At 40.2% G+C, this 17,055-nt stretch overlaps 1 protein-coding gene across 5 annotated transcripts in view; it reads right to left on the reverse strand.

The window, feature by feature from the left end:
* The window catches only part of CRIM1 (cysteine rich transmembrane BMP regulator 1), a 121,383-nt gene that overhangs the window by 46,411 nt on the left and 57,917 nt on the right, over positions 1–17,055 (reverse strand). For 3 of the 5 annotated variants that reach the window (XM_028724206.2, XM_028724205.2, XM_077925700.1), the window contains one exon: positions 1,686–1,928. The exons of the other annotated variants lie outside the window; for them this stretch is intronic. In XM_028724206.2, the coding sequence (XP_028580039.2) occupies positions 1,686–1,928 (243 nt within the window). The remainder of the gene's footprint in view (positions 1–1,685; positions 1,929–17,055) is intronic. 5 annotated transcript variants of the gene reach the window in all.

Consider the following 17,055-nt stretch of genomic DNA (forward strand, 5'->3'; position numbering starts at 1 on the left):
TTTTTGGACCTGTATTGTGCTTTTTAATTCTCTTTTAGATTTCATATATTGTTCTATCTTGTGGTTTTAATGTTCACTGTAAACTACCCAAAGAACTTTGGTTATTGGGCAGTGTACAAGGAATAAATAAATAGATAGAATAATATGGTACAAAGGTCACTAAACGCCAACCATAATACTTCAACACCAGCTTCTGGATGATTGCAAATGCAGACAAGGACATATGCCAACCAACAGTCCCCAAACCTAAATTCTCAAAGGTTTAATTCACAGCACCTTCACATAACAAGTAGGTGGAGAGGGTAATTATGCCTGCTTCCATGCCTTAATATAACATGTAAGTCTGATATTTGCATATTAACTCCAAAGCAAGTACAACTGATATGTGCAATCTTTAAACCCCATTTTGAGTCGTGTTCACATTTCTGGAATACATGCATTGGAATTAAGAAGAGAGTGTATGTTGTTTTTATATAATATGCCAAAACATCGAGGCAAGACATGCTCAGAGGTGGCGTAGCTCCAAACCATTCTGGCCAAAAATGGTGACCATAAATTTTATCCTGGAGACAGAGGCATTATAACATTAATTTTATTATTTCAAAATGGAATGCTGTTAAGTGACTTGCCAACCAGCAGTATACAATTTATAAAAGGCAGCTCAGTTGCCAGAAGACTTGGGAGCAGCCATTTCTGGCACAGTAGGCTAGGTGCTTTGCAGAGGCTGCACTGGCATTGCAGAACTTACTAGTAGTTCTCCCTCATGGCGGCTAGATATCCAATCCACTTTTAGTCAGCAGCCAGCCATCACACCCACTGGCTGTTCCAAGTGAAACACAACCAATGCAGCCAGCATGCCGTGTTCATTTGCGACAGCTGAATTAGTGACAGCAGCAGTGTAGAAAGCAAAGGGACCGGACAGAATTTCAGTGATCCACAATGGTAAATTTCCATTTTTTGTGTGTGCATAGCAGAGAGGTGGGCTGTCTGTGTCATATCCTTTATCAATGAAGGAGGTTGTGCTGTGTTTTCCAGTATGTGTTTTGGTATTGCAATCACCATCTAGACAGATTTAGTCCCTTAGTCAGCTGGATTTGACCTTGAGGAGACTTGATTTCAATCAGTCTTGGAATGCCCCTTATTTCTATGAGTAAACAACCAATGAAAGGGAAGGTGCAGGATGGTCTATCTCTACATCTTGTACTCTAAATGGTCAACTTGATCCCTGTGCTTTCAATTACAAGAGGAGATGCTATTCTGTCAGACAAAAGAAACCACAGATCATAATATAGTTATAGTCTAGCTTTTATCATGCACTGCTTTCCACCAAATGGTTTTATCATCATCTGTGAGCACTAACTGCCACTGGACTGAAAGCTTGCATATGATTATCAAACAATTACGTTACCTAGCTTGATAACACAAGGAGTCAGGGAAATCAGTTTTGTAGCACCTGTCTCACATTTCTTTGCATATATGTTATTCCACCAGTGTTCCTGTTTCAAATAGCTTGTAAGATAGGAAAGAGTTTGGCTGGAGTGAAATTTTCTCTGATAGTGCAGTGATAGAGACAGTGACAGGAAAAGACACACACAAAGGAGTTCATTTTTGATAGTCAGCTCTAGGTTAATATGCATAAACACTGAGGTAATTGGGCTGGGGGGGGGGGTAAAGGTACACATTACCTGGTTTACATTCATAGAAGTCACAGCATTCCCCCGGCTTGCCTGATGCTTTAGAAACCAATATATTCAAATAGCCTGGTTGGCAAACTTTCCTCAAGCACCCTGTAGGGTTGCACACGCAGCGGCTAGGTAGAGGGCAGCATTCACCAGGTGGCGCATACCCTTCAATCAAAATAGAATCTTCTGGACAGCGAGGAGAAAACTGTACTTCACAACGGGCCTTGGAGCAGTCAGGCTTTTCTTCTGAAAACAAGACAGTGTGTGGATGTCAGTAATATGTTGTCCTGTTAATTTAAAGCTTTGGACATTCATACCATACAGAAGAGGTATCGCTAGAAACTGTGTTGATGGAGCTATGTCCATTCCCCCAAAAGGGATGTCAGCTGTTTTTGCCAAAATCTGCCATTGCAGGTAGCAGAAAGATGGACAAAGAGGCCCATAACACCTTAAAGCAGAGCTTTACAAACTTTTTATGTTGGTGACACACTTTTTAGACATACATTTCACAACACAGTAATTGAGTTTTACTAGCAAACTGGAGGTTAAACTAACCCCTTTCCAGCCCTGGGAGGAGCACGGGGAGCGTTTGCATGAAACACCTACACACTGAAGCCAACACACTAACATGTCACGATACAGAAGATTGGAAAGCTCTGCCTTAAAAATTAAATTAAAGAAGAAAGACTTTTACTGCCAAGTACTTGTTTCATCATAGGCATGAAGTACACAGCAGGCACACATTTTCATCATTCAAGTTTTTTACTCAGGCACACATGTACACACATACACAAACTTGCTGGTACAAGTACACTGATTATGGTAGCTTTACAAAGGGGAGCGGGGATAATAACCGTCCTGGCAGATTTACCATTCTAAGACATCACTGGTATCAATCACTGAAACCTAGGCATGCCTGAAAAGCAGGGGCGGCCCACCCCCTTTTGCCACCTAAGGCAAAAGCGGAAATATTTTGCTCCCTGCCATACTGCCCACTTCCACTGTCACTGTATTTCCCCCATCTCTCTGAACTTGGAGATGAGCAGCAGCGCTGTGCGCAGGAACACCTGGCTCTTGCTAAACTCCTCCCCCTGGCTCTCACTGAGGCACTCCTCAAAGCATTGTCACTTGTCTTTTCTGCCCCAGAAATGAGGAAGATGGATGTCAATGCTACACGCCAGAATGCCTCCCTCTCACCAGTGAGAGGGGAGTGCTTTGTTACTGGAGGCAGTAGGGCAGATGGGGCACCGACTCTTGTGCTTCCACCACTTGAGGTAAGTTGTTTCTCCACACCCCACTGGTGGGCTGGCTCTGCTGAAAAGTGATCAAACTGTATATACCACAATATACCATAAATATTTAAATCCTATAGATAACCATGGGAAGTATAGGGTGCTAACAGAGGGATAACCTCTGGAGTGGACATGTTGTGTTCCTTCTGGGGTAGACTTTGGTTCCCAACCTCCACACCTGTGGAGCTCTCACCTGTGGCTCCTAGAAGCTCCTAGAAGCCCCAGAAATGGCTTCAACTGGCTGGCTAAACCAGATGAGGGTACCCAAGGACAAGACCAATAGTAGGTCCAATGATCAATAAGGCAGTTTCTGCACATGCTGTAGAGGGAAGTGAGGGGTAGATGGGGCTCATCAAGCTGGGAAAATAGCCCATCTAATAGAAGGAAATCTCTGATTCTGAACCTCCACTGCCTTGCGGGATATCTTCGGGAGAGAAAAAGGCTGAGGAGTAAACCCTACCCAAATCTGGAGTCCCAAAGATGGTTGGATGGCACTTTGTATGCCTCTTTCCAGCAACTCCTTCCTAGCAGCCAAGCTGGTGCCAGACGTATTGCTCTACATTCCTTTGGACCACATCAGTGAGGCAGAGAAGGAGGTCTTGTCGTCTGGGCAGCCCAGGACCACCATGAACTTTGTCCAGGCTTCTGCCCTGGGGAGGTCACTTCAGTACTGCTAATGAGGTAGCTTGGCATCACCCCTGGAAGCACACTTCATTGTCTCGAGATAGACGAATGCCTTATGTAAAAAGATAACCACTTGTAGCCCTTATAAAGCTTTTATGTAATCAAATTTGTCAATGAACTGGGTACAGCCTTAAGTTTAGGAGACAGAAGTAAAATAAGTTTTTAGGGATTAGGTGCTTAGGTATAATGGATTTATGGTCAAGGACACAATGTCCACTTAATCTGACTTGTTCTCCAATCATTTCTGGGTATACTCATTTTCTTCAGTACTAATATATAGAGCTGTGTTGATTATACATGCTATGAGAGTATGCATGGTATAAAATATCAGTAGTATGGCTCACGCTATCACATCAAGAAACTGTTGTTGGCGTATATGAAAAGTATAGCTGGTTATACTGGTGTCCTTCTGGTGAAACCTAATGCTAATGGATGATCAGACTGGATGAGTATAAGCAAACACTAGCATCTTTCCTCAAGTATTTCCTCAAGTCTGCAGTATGCTTTTTGCTTTATTCCCAGAAGCTCCATGTGTGGTACTTTCTTTTATTTCTGTTCAACCCTGACATTTACTTCCCCATCTTTACAGTCTCTAGGCTAGGAGTGCCTTTTTACAGGTCCAGCTGGAATTCAAGCTATGATCTCTTTCAGTAAGAAGTGACATGGCCACTTTGGTAACTTCCAATTGGGTTTTTGTGGCGTGCTGTAAGTGCGGCTGCCCTTGAAGAAAGAAACTTCAATTGGTCTAAAATGCAGTGGCCAGATTACTGGCTGGGATTCCAGTTAAAGGTAAAGGTGCCCCTGCCCGTACGGGCCAATCTTGACAGACTCTAGGGTTGTGCGCCCATCTCACTCTATAGGCCGGGGGCCAGCGCTGTCCGGAGACACTTCCGGGTCACGTGGCCAGCGTGACAAAGCTGCATCTGGCGAGCCAGAGCTGCACACGGAAACGCCGTTTACCTTCCCGCTGGTAAGCAGTCCCTATTTATCTACTTGCACCCGGGGGTGCTTTCAAACTGCTAGGTTGGCAGGCGCTGGGACCGAACAACGGGAGCGCACCCCGCCGCGGGGATTCGAACCGCCGACCTTTCGATCGGCAAGCCCGAGGCGCTGAGGCTTTTACCCACAGCGCCACCTGCGTCCCGGGGATTCCAATTAGGTAACATATAAACCCATATAAACAGTTGCACTGGTTGCCAGATCATTTAGAAGCCCAATTCAAGGTGACATTATTGACTAAAGCCTTTAACAACCAGAGACCCAAATACTGAAACACTGCCCTACCCTTCCATCCTACCTGAACCCCTTAACATAGGGGTCAGCAACCTTTTTCAGCTGTGGGCCGGTCCACTGTCCCTCAGACCATGTGGTGGGCTGGACTATATTCTTGGGGGGGGGGGAATGAATCAATTCCTATGCCCCACAAATAACCCAGAGATGCATTTTAAATAAAAGGACACATTCTACTCATGTAAAAACATGCTGATTCCCAGACCATCCGTGGGCTGGATTGAGAATGCGATTGGGCCGGATCCAGCCCAAGGGCCTTGGGTTGCTTACCCGTCTTAAAATTTTCCATGTAAGCAGATTTCAAGATAATCTATCACATATTTAACAGAACAACATAGTGATCTCTTTTTCATGCATAACAAAGATCAGAGGAAATCTTTTCTTAAGAACTCCTTTGATTTTCATGGGATGTAACAATGTGGCCATTATATTTTTCAAATTACATTTTTATGTTCAAATTAAGCTTTATATTTTCAATGAATTTTACAGTAGGACCACACAATCCATATTGTTAGTAAATCAACAATTTCACATTTGTTCACCAAGAATGCCATAGGGTTCATGTAACTTGTTACTTTCTAATTTGTAAATGAATTGTTCTTCCTCTTCATCTGACATAGTTCTTCAGATATATTCCTGAATGCAGTGGTTTAGGTATGGTGCAACAAATATTCAGCTTTGATAGTTTTTTCTTCAGTAGTCACTTTTGTGATATAAAAATCTTAATTATGTATTTATAGTGTAAGCTGACTTTACATTTACTGTATAGTGTAAGATGCTGAGCACTGAATGCAGAAATGAAGGGTATAAGCTATGTGAATAGTGAGTAAGTATTGCAAATATTGCCCTAGCTGCCTGCTTCTGGCCTTTAAATCAGGTGTATTTGTTAGTTTTCAAATCTGTAGCAATCCACTCCTCAAAGTCTTCACCCATTTATTATTTTATTCAATTTATATTCCATACTTCCTCCAAATGGAGCCCAGGATAACAATTTAAAAGTGATTCAGCAGAGGTTCTTAATTGTTTCTTGAGCAAGACTTCTCTTTTAAAGGTGGTTTCTCACCTATTTAGACCCTGACCCTTTAAGTACAATGGGTTAGTTTTGGACTTGTCCATATACACCCTGGGATATCAGATCATTATTCTATGTTTAAATACTATCTAAGCTTCCATAAACTGAACCACCCACATTACCATTTTATTGTTCAACATTCTAATCCTCACATTTGTTATAAATGACCCTTTTGAAATTTAATATAATGGTTTTGAACTTTCTGGCCATTTCCCATTCCATTATTATATACTGAGGTTAGTTGTGCTGCAATCATTAATTTAAAGCAGTTTGACATCACTTGCTTCTTGTAATAGAGAAGCACCATTTTGGATTAAATCAATGATGCCTTCTCTCATTTCTATGTTAGGGCACCTTAAGCACATATTTAACTCCCAGAGGTTCAGAAATCTAAAATGTTTGAAAAATGTAGTGGGTTGAGGGAGTAGAGATACAAAAAAGCAGAAACTGACAAAAGTTTATTCTAATTGGTTTATTTTAATTGTTTATTCTAATTGGTTTACAAGAATCCAGCTCATCTCAATCTTTCAATGCTCAGGGTTTCTGTGTACCTAAAGTAACATTTATCTCTGTAAAATTTATTCTCCCTAATTCTGGATTTGTAGGGTAACACAGAAATAGCTTAAGAACAGTTCTGAAGAGGTATTTCAGTGCAATACTGCAAGATGTGGGCATTTTCTACAGGATCCTTCCTGTAGGATTCTATTCTTTTCCTCCCTCCTATAGGGCTGAATTTGGAACATGCACTTAAAAGCTGGATCAGTAAAACAGTGACAGCATTAAAAAGTCTGAGCTTACAGATAGCAGTAGCCAGAGTGGTTGTTGTTATTTTTTTAAATCAACACTGTGTGCTCAAAAAGAAACTCACTGAACCAGAAATATACAAAAAAGGGAAAACCAAAATGATTTAAATGCCATGAGTGCCTTCCCTATGATGAAAGGAATCTGGGGCTTTTATAGTTTTGGAGGGGAAGAAGATTGGGGAGATGAGATGCTGAGATGCAGTGAATTCCATTTGTGGGTGGGGCATAGCAGGAGTTTGCACCCACTTTGGATGTAACCTAATAATGAAGTGGATTGATTTGGGAGGTATTCACTCTAAAAAAAAACAGGCCTTGTCTGAATTCAGTGGGCTGCTCAAAGAATTTCAATCCTGTTTTAGGTCTCTTTTTCTTTCTGGCCAAAAGTGGTAAATTTCTCAACCTCCCCTCAAGCTACCCATAAAAGGGAAATGCCAGGCAGGGGGGAGGGTGGCATCTTTTGTGACTGAAAGCTGTAGCTTTCGACCAGGGCTCTACAATCACAACACCTTTGGAGGGAACGTTTCCTTAATGCAAGGGTCAGAAATTTGTGGCCTTCCCAGTGTTCAGACTCTAACTCCCATCAGTTCCAGCCAGCACAGTCGATTGTCTGGGATGATGCAAGTTTGACCCCAGCAACAACAAGAGGACCATAGTTCTCTGCCCCTGAATCAACATATTAGAAGTTATTTCAGTGTTCTTTTGCAAGTTGAAGTTGCAAGTTCATTACAGCATATGCTTTCATGAACTGATGCCCATTTCCTCAAATGCTTCCTCTAATAAATGTGTTAGTCTTTAAGGCACCAAAAGGTTCTGGTTTCTTTGCTGCAGAAGATAAAGCACACCTAATCTTCTGGAGGAGAAATCAGGTTGACTCTGCTAGGAAGGACAACACTGAAGAGCTATGGAGTGGTGGTTGCATTTTGTTATTCATATACAGACAATAAGAAAAGCTATTGTCAACTTAACCCCAATACCATTCCGCGATAGGAAAACCACTACCACTTACCTGTTCTAGAAAAGCTCAGTTATTTGAAGGACTCCCATACCATTGCTGAATGGATGCTTTAGGTTGTTTTTATTTTTATGTTTTATATTTCATCAAAACTTTTGCTATCTCAATGTTCTAAGTCAATATTTTGGATGTGTCATCCACGTGCTCTTTGTTGGGTCTTATGTGCAAGATATAACTGACCATTTTGTTTATAGTGAAATAATAATTTTTTTAAAAAAAATCCTGACCAATCCCTTTCTAAAATCCAAGCCCTTCTATCCCAATTATTTACTCTTGTTGTTGCATTTTGGTTTCTGCCTGGTATGTCAGTTATTAGTTAAGGCCAGAGGTCGGCAATCTTTTCCAGCAGAGGGTCAGCCCACTGTCCCACAGACCTTGTGGGGGGCCGGACTGTATGGGGGGGGGGGGAGATGAATGAATTCCTATGCCCCACAAATAACCCAGAGATGCATTTTAAATAAAAGGACACATTCTACTCATGTAAAAGCATGATGATTCCCGGACCGTCCACGGGCTGGATTTAGAAGCCAATTGGGCCGGATCCAGCCCCCGGGCCTTGGTTTGCCTACCCATAGTTAAGGCCCTTCCTTATACCCCTACCCCATTCTAGCCCTACTTGCATTTGAGTAAAGCTCAGTGTTAAAGATCTTTAAGTCTGTGTATCTGAACAATAGCATAACATCTGTTCGACTGTTTATCTTCCGGCTAAAAATTGATAGGCTCTACTTCCTCAGGAGGAGCTAGCATGCCTACAAATTTCATCCCAGGGCTACCAAAAAAAGAAGTTATGATTTTTTACATATTTTTTTAAAACCAGGGACATTGACCCTGACATTCAATGCTACAAAACTATTAATCTATTGCAACCATATCTGAAGACTACAAAACTGGACAGGCGAGAAATCTCTCTACATACTAGTGCCATACTTATGTCTAGAAAAAAAGATTTATCAAGTTCAACAGGACTTCCAGATTAAGTATGTTTGGGACTACAGGATGAATGAATGTGTAAAGCTACCAGAGGACATGTGCTTCCCATTATGAATTAGTTGACTCTAGAGATGTTTGTTGATTTAGTTGATTCCCAAAATCAATAGCCAAATCACTTGCACAAATAACTAGTCACCCAAGAAGCGTAATATTACAACTTTGAACTCTTCTGGAAGAGGGCAAGTCATAGCTCTTCTGGAAAGGGCAAGTAAACCAGCTGATCAATGTGCATAAATTACTACCCAAATAAAAATTCAGGGATAATTTATATATACAAGTCATTGTTTCAGAAAATGCACACTAGCTTCTGATTTCAAGCAAGTTTACAATAGCAATGTAACAGACATGGTGCATAGTTACTCCACCTAGTCCGAGGAACGGATATTTCACTTAAAGGATGGAAATAAAACTGTATTTGCAGTTGATTGTTGTATTTGCAGAGAGGGGGGGATCAGTCATCATGTGTTTCTCCAAGGCCCAGGTACAACCTGAATTATGCAAAGCACCTAAAAGGCCCTTTTTGAATGCCTGCTATCTTTTCCCACACTCCATCTTAAAACACTTGTCAGACAAAGACATGGATGGCTTGAAACTTTCCTTTCTGTATTTTTTACTATCTAGCCTAATGAAAAATTATGTGAAACTTGAAAGCTTGTATGTGGCATACTATTTTGTGACCGTTTGTTTGGCCTACTAAAGATATTGTCCCCGTATCAATAAAGCTTTTGGACCAATTCTGAAATGCTAACATACATAAAATACAGTATTTAAAAATTACCACTATTTTATAACATATATTACCTTTTATTCTCTATAACCAAACACAAAATCAAGTTTTATTCTTTCAAAACTGATGTTTTGCACAGAAGTCTAATTCAGCTAAAGCAATGTTGTTTTTCAGTGTTTCTGATTATGCTTCTATATAATCTTATCTAAGTGAAATTATTCTTTTGAATGTTTTCCTCCTCTAATGCCTGAAAACTAAACAAATAAGGCATGAGAACATCCATGGGAGAGTTGAAAAACAGTTATTTCAAAACAAAGCAAGATTTGTTGACATAACTCTTTTATTATGTAATTTGTCTTACTCAGAATACAATCCTAGGCATGCTTCCTTGGAAGCAAGTCTCATTGAACATAGTAGCACTTACACTTAAGTAAACATGTATAGGATTGCACTGTCGGACATGCAAAGAGTTCAACTCAAATTATGCCTGGTATTCTTTGTGGTCACTGTGCTGAAAACAGTTGTTCTTTTTATTTTATATCCCTTGTTAAATCCACACTAAAACACAAAACACCTTTCTTCCACTTGGCAGTCCCTTACAGTTGTCATTGAAATAGATGCCAAACAATGGAAGTACTGTACAGTTATACACATGAGCAGGAAGGAAATATTAAAAGGATTAGGGATAAACAAGAAAAATGATTACCCAGCTGAAGCATTCAGCCAGACAGGCATCCCTACAGGAATGCAAAATACCCAAAAGGATTTTCAGGATATCAAAAGGATAGTTAATTAGATTTTAAAGAGAGATTATCTTGGACACACAATATGTATAACATCCCACATGGATGAACTGGTTTGAGATAAAAAAGAACTACACTGAACTTTTACATAATCTTCAAATCGTATCTGGACTTTTTTAAAAAATGCTCTGGATTTTTAGGGACAGGATCGAGGTTTTACACAAAAACATACATGACAAACTGGCAGATTATTTTATATAGGTTTATATAATAGCATTGTAATATTGGCAGTTTTATTTTCAATCCTTTCTTAATGATCCAGGAACAAGGACTTTGCCTTTCTTGCAGCTCCACACACTGGATCAACATTTTCACTGAGCTATCAAAAACAATCTCAAGATGGCTTTCGTGGTCAAACCCTACAAGTTCAGATCACATTAACATATATGCAGATTTAGGATTTTCTGCCCCAATGCATATCACTTTACACTTTTATAGTTACATTTTTGATGACTTGCTGTCATCAGAAAACGTGACTACCTCACTTCTCACTCCTAACTCCAGGTCATCTATGAACAAGGTAAAAGGCACATGTGCCAATACTGACTTGGCAGACCCAACATCTTGTATCCTTCCCATTGTGAAAACTGTTCATTTATTCCTCTCAGGATTCTGCTCTTTAACCAGTTACTGATCCATTAGAAGGGCTCTCTTATCCTATAATACTAAATGATGAATTTAGACCATACACTCCTATGTTCAAATCCCTGCTTATCTATGAAGCTCACTAGATGAAGTTGGGCAGTCACTCTCAGCTTAATCTAAACTTCATGTAGTGGTTGTTGAGGACAAAGAAAGACAACTGGGAAGCATGTATGCTTACTTCAGAGGAAAGAAGTGAGAATAAGAGAATGAAAGAATGAGAATTTCTATCCTAGCCCCTCCCAAACAAGCTACAAAGAGAATAAGGCAGAGCCTCTAAGCCAGGCATCTCCACAGTCCGTTTCGGGGGCCTAATCCAGCCCGCCGGTCAGTTTAATCCAGCCCCTGTGGCAGTTTATTTCCTGGGGTAAAATCCTAAAAAACCTCAACAACTCCAACCCTAAAAAAAAGTCAACAACTTTGGTCAGCCCTTTGGTCAGCCCCCATGGCCCTTCACTTCGTCAAATCTGGCCCTCTTTGAAAAAAGTTTGGAGACCACTGCAAGAAGAGCGTAAGAGATTCCTAGAAGTCAACATCTTATATTTACCTAGGAATTTGATATATTTTTGAGCCCTAACCCCACCCTGCCACATGTTGAACACTCATAATTATGTCAGGTTAAACTAATTTTATTAATTTTCATGATGATCTTTAACAAACTAAAGTTTCTAAGCAGCACAATCCCACCTGGTGATGTAAGATGTGTGTGGCAGATTTCCAGGGGTACTGCACATTAGCAATATCAATATCAATGACTCAGAAAACCACTGTCTATACTTCCAGGAAAAGTGCACAAAGCCAGTTGTGTAGCAAAACTGAATGGTATCACCTGCATTCCAGGAAACATGATTCAGTTTTCTGATTTCCATACAATAGGGTATAAATACAGGTATAGGGGGAAGTAGAAAAGGAGCAACCAGAATGAGAATGTAGCAGCCTGGTCAATTCTTAGTCAATGCTGCATTGGTACACTACAAGTGGGGGTGGGATTTTAATTTATCCAGGAGAGGAAGAAACCTTAATCTTGCCCACTTTACTCATATCAGCCAAAAATACCAGCAGCAGAGAGAGATCAATGTAAGATAAGAGACAAACATTACAAACCCAATATAACTACAAAAGATGAGATGGGAAGAATACATGTCACAAACTGACACTTTATCACTGAATAATAGCATAAACCTGCTATTAGCGCCATATTTAATCCAACTGTCAGAACTGAAGATTAGGTATATAAGAAACTAAAGCAGCTCCCCCATTCTCTCTTCAAAGTTAAGACTTCATACCATTTTGCAAGACAAGAATATGTAAACTGGGAGTAGGTAGAATATTGACTGTGGTGCTCTCATATTCACCATTACATGGGAAACAGCAGAACTGTCAATTTCTTCATCACTTACAAAAGGTTCTGAGAAAGGTCTCTGTCAATTCTCCACCTATGTGGAAGGTACTGCGTTTCAATCATCTATCATGACAAATTCAAAAGCTGTTCTGAGAGCAGGCACAAGGAGGCAGTCACTGGGTTGCACAGGTTGACAGAAGATGAGGAGGGGAACACAATCATGATTTACTTTGTTTTAAGTTAGAGATATCCAATTATAGGATATTCATAAATATTTCACATAATAGATACAGGGGGTTATTACAAACAATTGCAAGAAAGCAATTCATTTATGTGAAATTTATTACTAAAATAATTCAGTAGTAACCATCAAGGCAGAGCGTGGATCCAACAACACACAGACGCAAGAGAAACTAAACATGATAGTGTTTAAAAGAAAAAAAAGATGTGCACAACCCAACCAAAAATATTAACATTACTTATCTGGAAGTATATTTCAAATTCTGAATTCGCAGGCCTTACAGCCATTCAAGTATGTGCTATCAGCTTGTTTTTATGAGATACACTGTTTGTATGTCATGCATCAGTTGTGCCAGCTTTGCTTCACTAGTGTGCAAGAGAAACAAACCACAATTCCTGCCTTAGAAATGTGTCTAAACTGGGAATTGTTAAAACTTCACCCACAATGTAGTATCAATTATACTTATACTTAGTTGAGCAACACAAACTTCAGGAAGTTTTAACTTCAAGTAGAAGAACAACTTAAATATTTTTAAAGTTACCTTGGAAAAAAGGAAGCTACACAAATAAAAAACTTTAATAATGACAACTGGAAAACAGGAGTGAAGAAATGGTGAGAGAATAAAAAAACTCAAGCAGCACACTCAAAACTCAGTTGTAGATTGAGTGGGGAGGATGCGCTGGGTTTTTGGCCCTGGGTGGAGCCTCCTGGGTGACAATGAGTCTAGTTTCACCCCTGTCAAAACTTATGGATCACTTACCTAAGTACCAATTCTAATGCACACTAGTAAATGTAAGTAGCCTGCCACTTATTCTGGATTGATTCACAAACATTACAATAGTGTATATATTCTCATCTAGGGAATTACAGCAATACTACCACCACCTTGGTAGGCTCACACCAAGCATCACTCTCCTCCACTAATTGTCTCTGCAGATATACAAACAAGTTTTGAACACCCAGAAGATAGGGAATGTGAAACAATACTTTGGGGGGAGATGGACACTGGGACAAGTGTATAATTATGATCTAACACAAACCAGCAAAATGAAAGTGGTGAGTAAATCTTGCATGTATCAATCTAGTATTACACACATGGTGTATTTCTTAATGTACAATTAAAAATATAGAACATTTAAGGAGCAGTTTTTAACAAAATTAATCAAGTTTTGGGGCACCTTAAAGACTAGCAAATTTATTAGGGCATAGGTTTTCAAGGATCACTGTACACTTCATCAGATGCATGAAGTGTAATCCTGAGTTGTCAAACATTTGTACACATGGAGATGAAGGAAAGGTATACCTGAAACCAAAATAGTAACAGTGATCAATTAACAAGGCTCTATTCATGGTAAAACATCCTGGTACTGGTAAGCTGATTAACATATACAGCAAGATAAAAACCCATGTTGACTGAAGCCACAGGTGACACAATGGAATTGCCTAGTAAATTGTAATTCTACATTTGCACTGTATTATTCTGTTCAAGTATAACCACCATAAGATCAGTTAGAGACTGTTCTTTGGAATTTAAATTCCCTGTGTACTCCTCAATCCTTTATGCACACACCTTATCATACATGAAACAGTGCAAAAAGAAAGTAGAGCTACTAGTGTGATCCAGCTGAAGACCATTAATTTAGGGGACGCGGGAGGCAAAGATGATATAAACAAAGTTGAATGAAGAAGAGTATTCTTTATTAAGGTAATGAAGCCTCACATAAAAAAAAAATCACTCCAAGCTTTGGTATGAAAGATTATCTTTATAACTTCAGAGCTGGAGGGTGGAGCAAAGGATGGGTCAGAAGAAGAGGAGGAAGAGGCAGATCAAGCAAGTGAAGGACCAGGTGCTTCCCCATCTTCTCCTGCATCACTGCCGCCCAGGACCAAGAGGGGACTGAAAAGGGATGAGCACAGAAAGTTTCCATGTAGGCGTCATCTCCGGCTGCATGTGCATAGCCTATCAGGTACATAAACCAGTTGAGGGGGAGTAGGCTCCTGTTGCTGTAACTGCTCCATGGAGCTGTTTTGCCAATTAACTACAGGTTCTTTACAGGACCTTTGGTAGTCAATATATGAGGCAAAGGATATTTTTATTTGAACAAAATAGGAAAACCTCCTCAAACAGAAAAAAACCAACAACCCTCAAACAGTAACCCGAGAAATAACCCAAAAGGAATAACCCCCAAAAGAACAATTCCCCCCACCAGACCTTCACCCACATACAACACCAGATCCAACCGTGGGAAGCCTCAGAAGTGTTTGGTCCATCATCCTCTTCCTACTCAACCACGTTGCCCTGCACTATTTGTACCTGCCTCAACCAGGCAGGGATCCTAATCTGGGCAATCAAGCCCCATGTGGGCCACATTCAAGGGCAGGAGTACACCTGCAAGGACTCATAGGAAGGGTTGGCTGCGTAAAGCCAAACCTACACCTCCTCGATTTCTCTTCCATGTTTTCCACTAAAAGAGTGCCAATCTGGGAATAGCTGAGTAGACAGTAGATTGGTGAATGTAGGTATCCAGAGTTGTAAAAGCAATTGCAAGTGCTATCTTTGACAATAAAGTTAACTATCTGCCGTGTGCAGTCCTTTAGCTGAGAAGCACCTTTGACAATGGTAGGTTGAGAGCTACACTCAGTCAGAGTTTCAACCTGCAATAAAGGTATAAGAGTGAATACTACTGCTGGTTTGTGGTATATCCTAACGGAAATGTGTGAATAAAAGCACTGAGTAACAATGCATAATTGTTGCAAGCTACTCTCTCTCTCCAACCCCCAACCTGCAAAGGCACCCAACACCTCTAGACAATACTGTGGGGTTCTTGTAAATCACTCAAGAGCTTGACGTACAGTTTACAGTGTGCATTACACTGCAAGCATGTCATAAATGCCTACTCCATCCACGGTCCCTTCCTGCTACACAGGAATGGTGAACTGCATTTTTCTTCAGAACTTGCATTAACAGTTTTTTCCGTTTTAATATTTCACACATTGAATAGAGGAAAAGGCAGCTGTACAATCTGCTTATTGACTTGTGATCATTAAATCACCAAAAAATACTCCCTTCTTCCCTCCAGTCACCAGAAGAGTTTTGTGCATGCATCACCTGCCTAATGTACAAGGATAGGGATAGACTAAAAACACATCTTAATCTTTACTTATGTGAGAGAGAAAAGAGAAAATTTTACTTAACTGAATTGTGGTTTAGAGTCCCCATCCACCAGGTAAATGAATGAATACAAGCATAAAAGACAACCTGCAAAGCTAGGCTCACACCACAGAGAAAGGGCTCACTATGCAGAACTTGTAATAAAACCCAATTGCATCACCTTACTTTCATCATAAAACTGTACACAATTTCCTTAAAACATATAAAGCTGCCTTTTGGTGAATCTGACCTTTGTCCCATCTTTTTAGCATTACCCTCCAAGCGTCAGACAAAATACCAGATACTTGGTGCTTTTAACTGCAGGATCCAGGGATAAAACCTGGGATATATGCAAAGTAGGTACCCAGCCACTGAGGCAAATCTCTCTGCCAAGCACAGCTTCTCATCTCCTATGCAAGTTGAGAGTCGGAGTCTAATCTGAGAGGAAGAGTAGTTGGTGGTAGTAGTGGTGAGGGTCTGCAGAAGAAAGCTACCAACCAGACATACCTAAATGTTTATCTCATCCTCCTGGCCCCCATTTGTACAATATGTAGTTCCATGCTCAAAGTAGTCCAATTGCTCACTTTGTCAATGCTCTGATCCCAAAGATCTACTTGTGACAACACTTGTACTAAGGGTAAAATCAAACATAGTACATGCACATCCTCTTGCACAATGGGGCTTCTTCCTCCCCTTCCCCTTGCAACTCCATGTTCCCTCTTAAAATGTTCCTGAGAGTTTTGGAGCACCCTCAAAAGCAGACTTTGGGGGCACATGAGGACTGGACTGAGTGAAGCAGGAAGTTCCTAAAGCAGCCATTAGAAAGCAATACTTGAAATATTTACTATTGAAGCTTATTATTTACTATTGGCTTTACATCAATCCATTAAAGTATGTTTTGCTCATATATGAATGAAAAGTAGTATTAAGCATGGCATTTCATTATCCTTAATGCAATACAAATAAGAGCAGAGATAATCAGAATTAGAATTTACCAAAGGCAGGCTAGTTAGTACTTATATAACAGTGAAATTCTCTAAACAATGATGTGAGAATTTGGCTGAGGATGCAGAATAGTTATTAAATATGGATTCCTCAATTTGAGCCTTAGCTGGATGTGATGAGTTCTAATGCAACAGAAAGAAGTTCTGAAGAAGGAACAATGTGTTTATGCCCAAACATCAAAGATCTTTCAACATTACCCAGAGTTGTCAGCAAGTTTAAAAATCAAACTCCTTCCTGGCTTCAGACAGCTGGTGGCGCGGGAGGCCCCATTAGCTAAAGTGGTAACTTAGGTAACTTAGGTTAAGAACAGTTTCAGTTG

This window comes from Podarcis muralis, chromosome 3 (genome assembly GCF_964188315.1).
Source record: "Podarcis muralis chromosome 3, rPodMur119.hap1.1, whole genome shotgun sequence".
NCBI lineage: Eukaryota > Metazoa > Chordata > Lepidosauria > Squamata > Lacertidae > Podarcis > Podarcis muralis.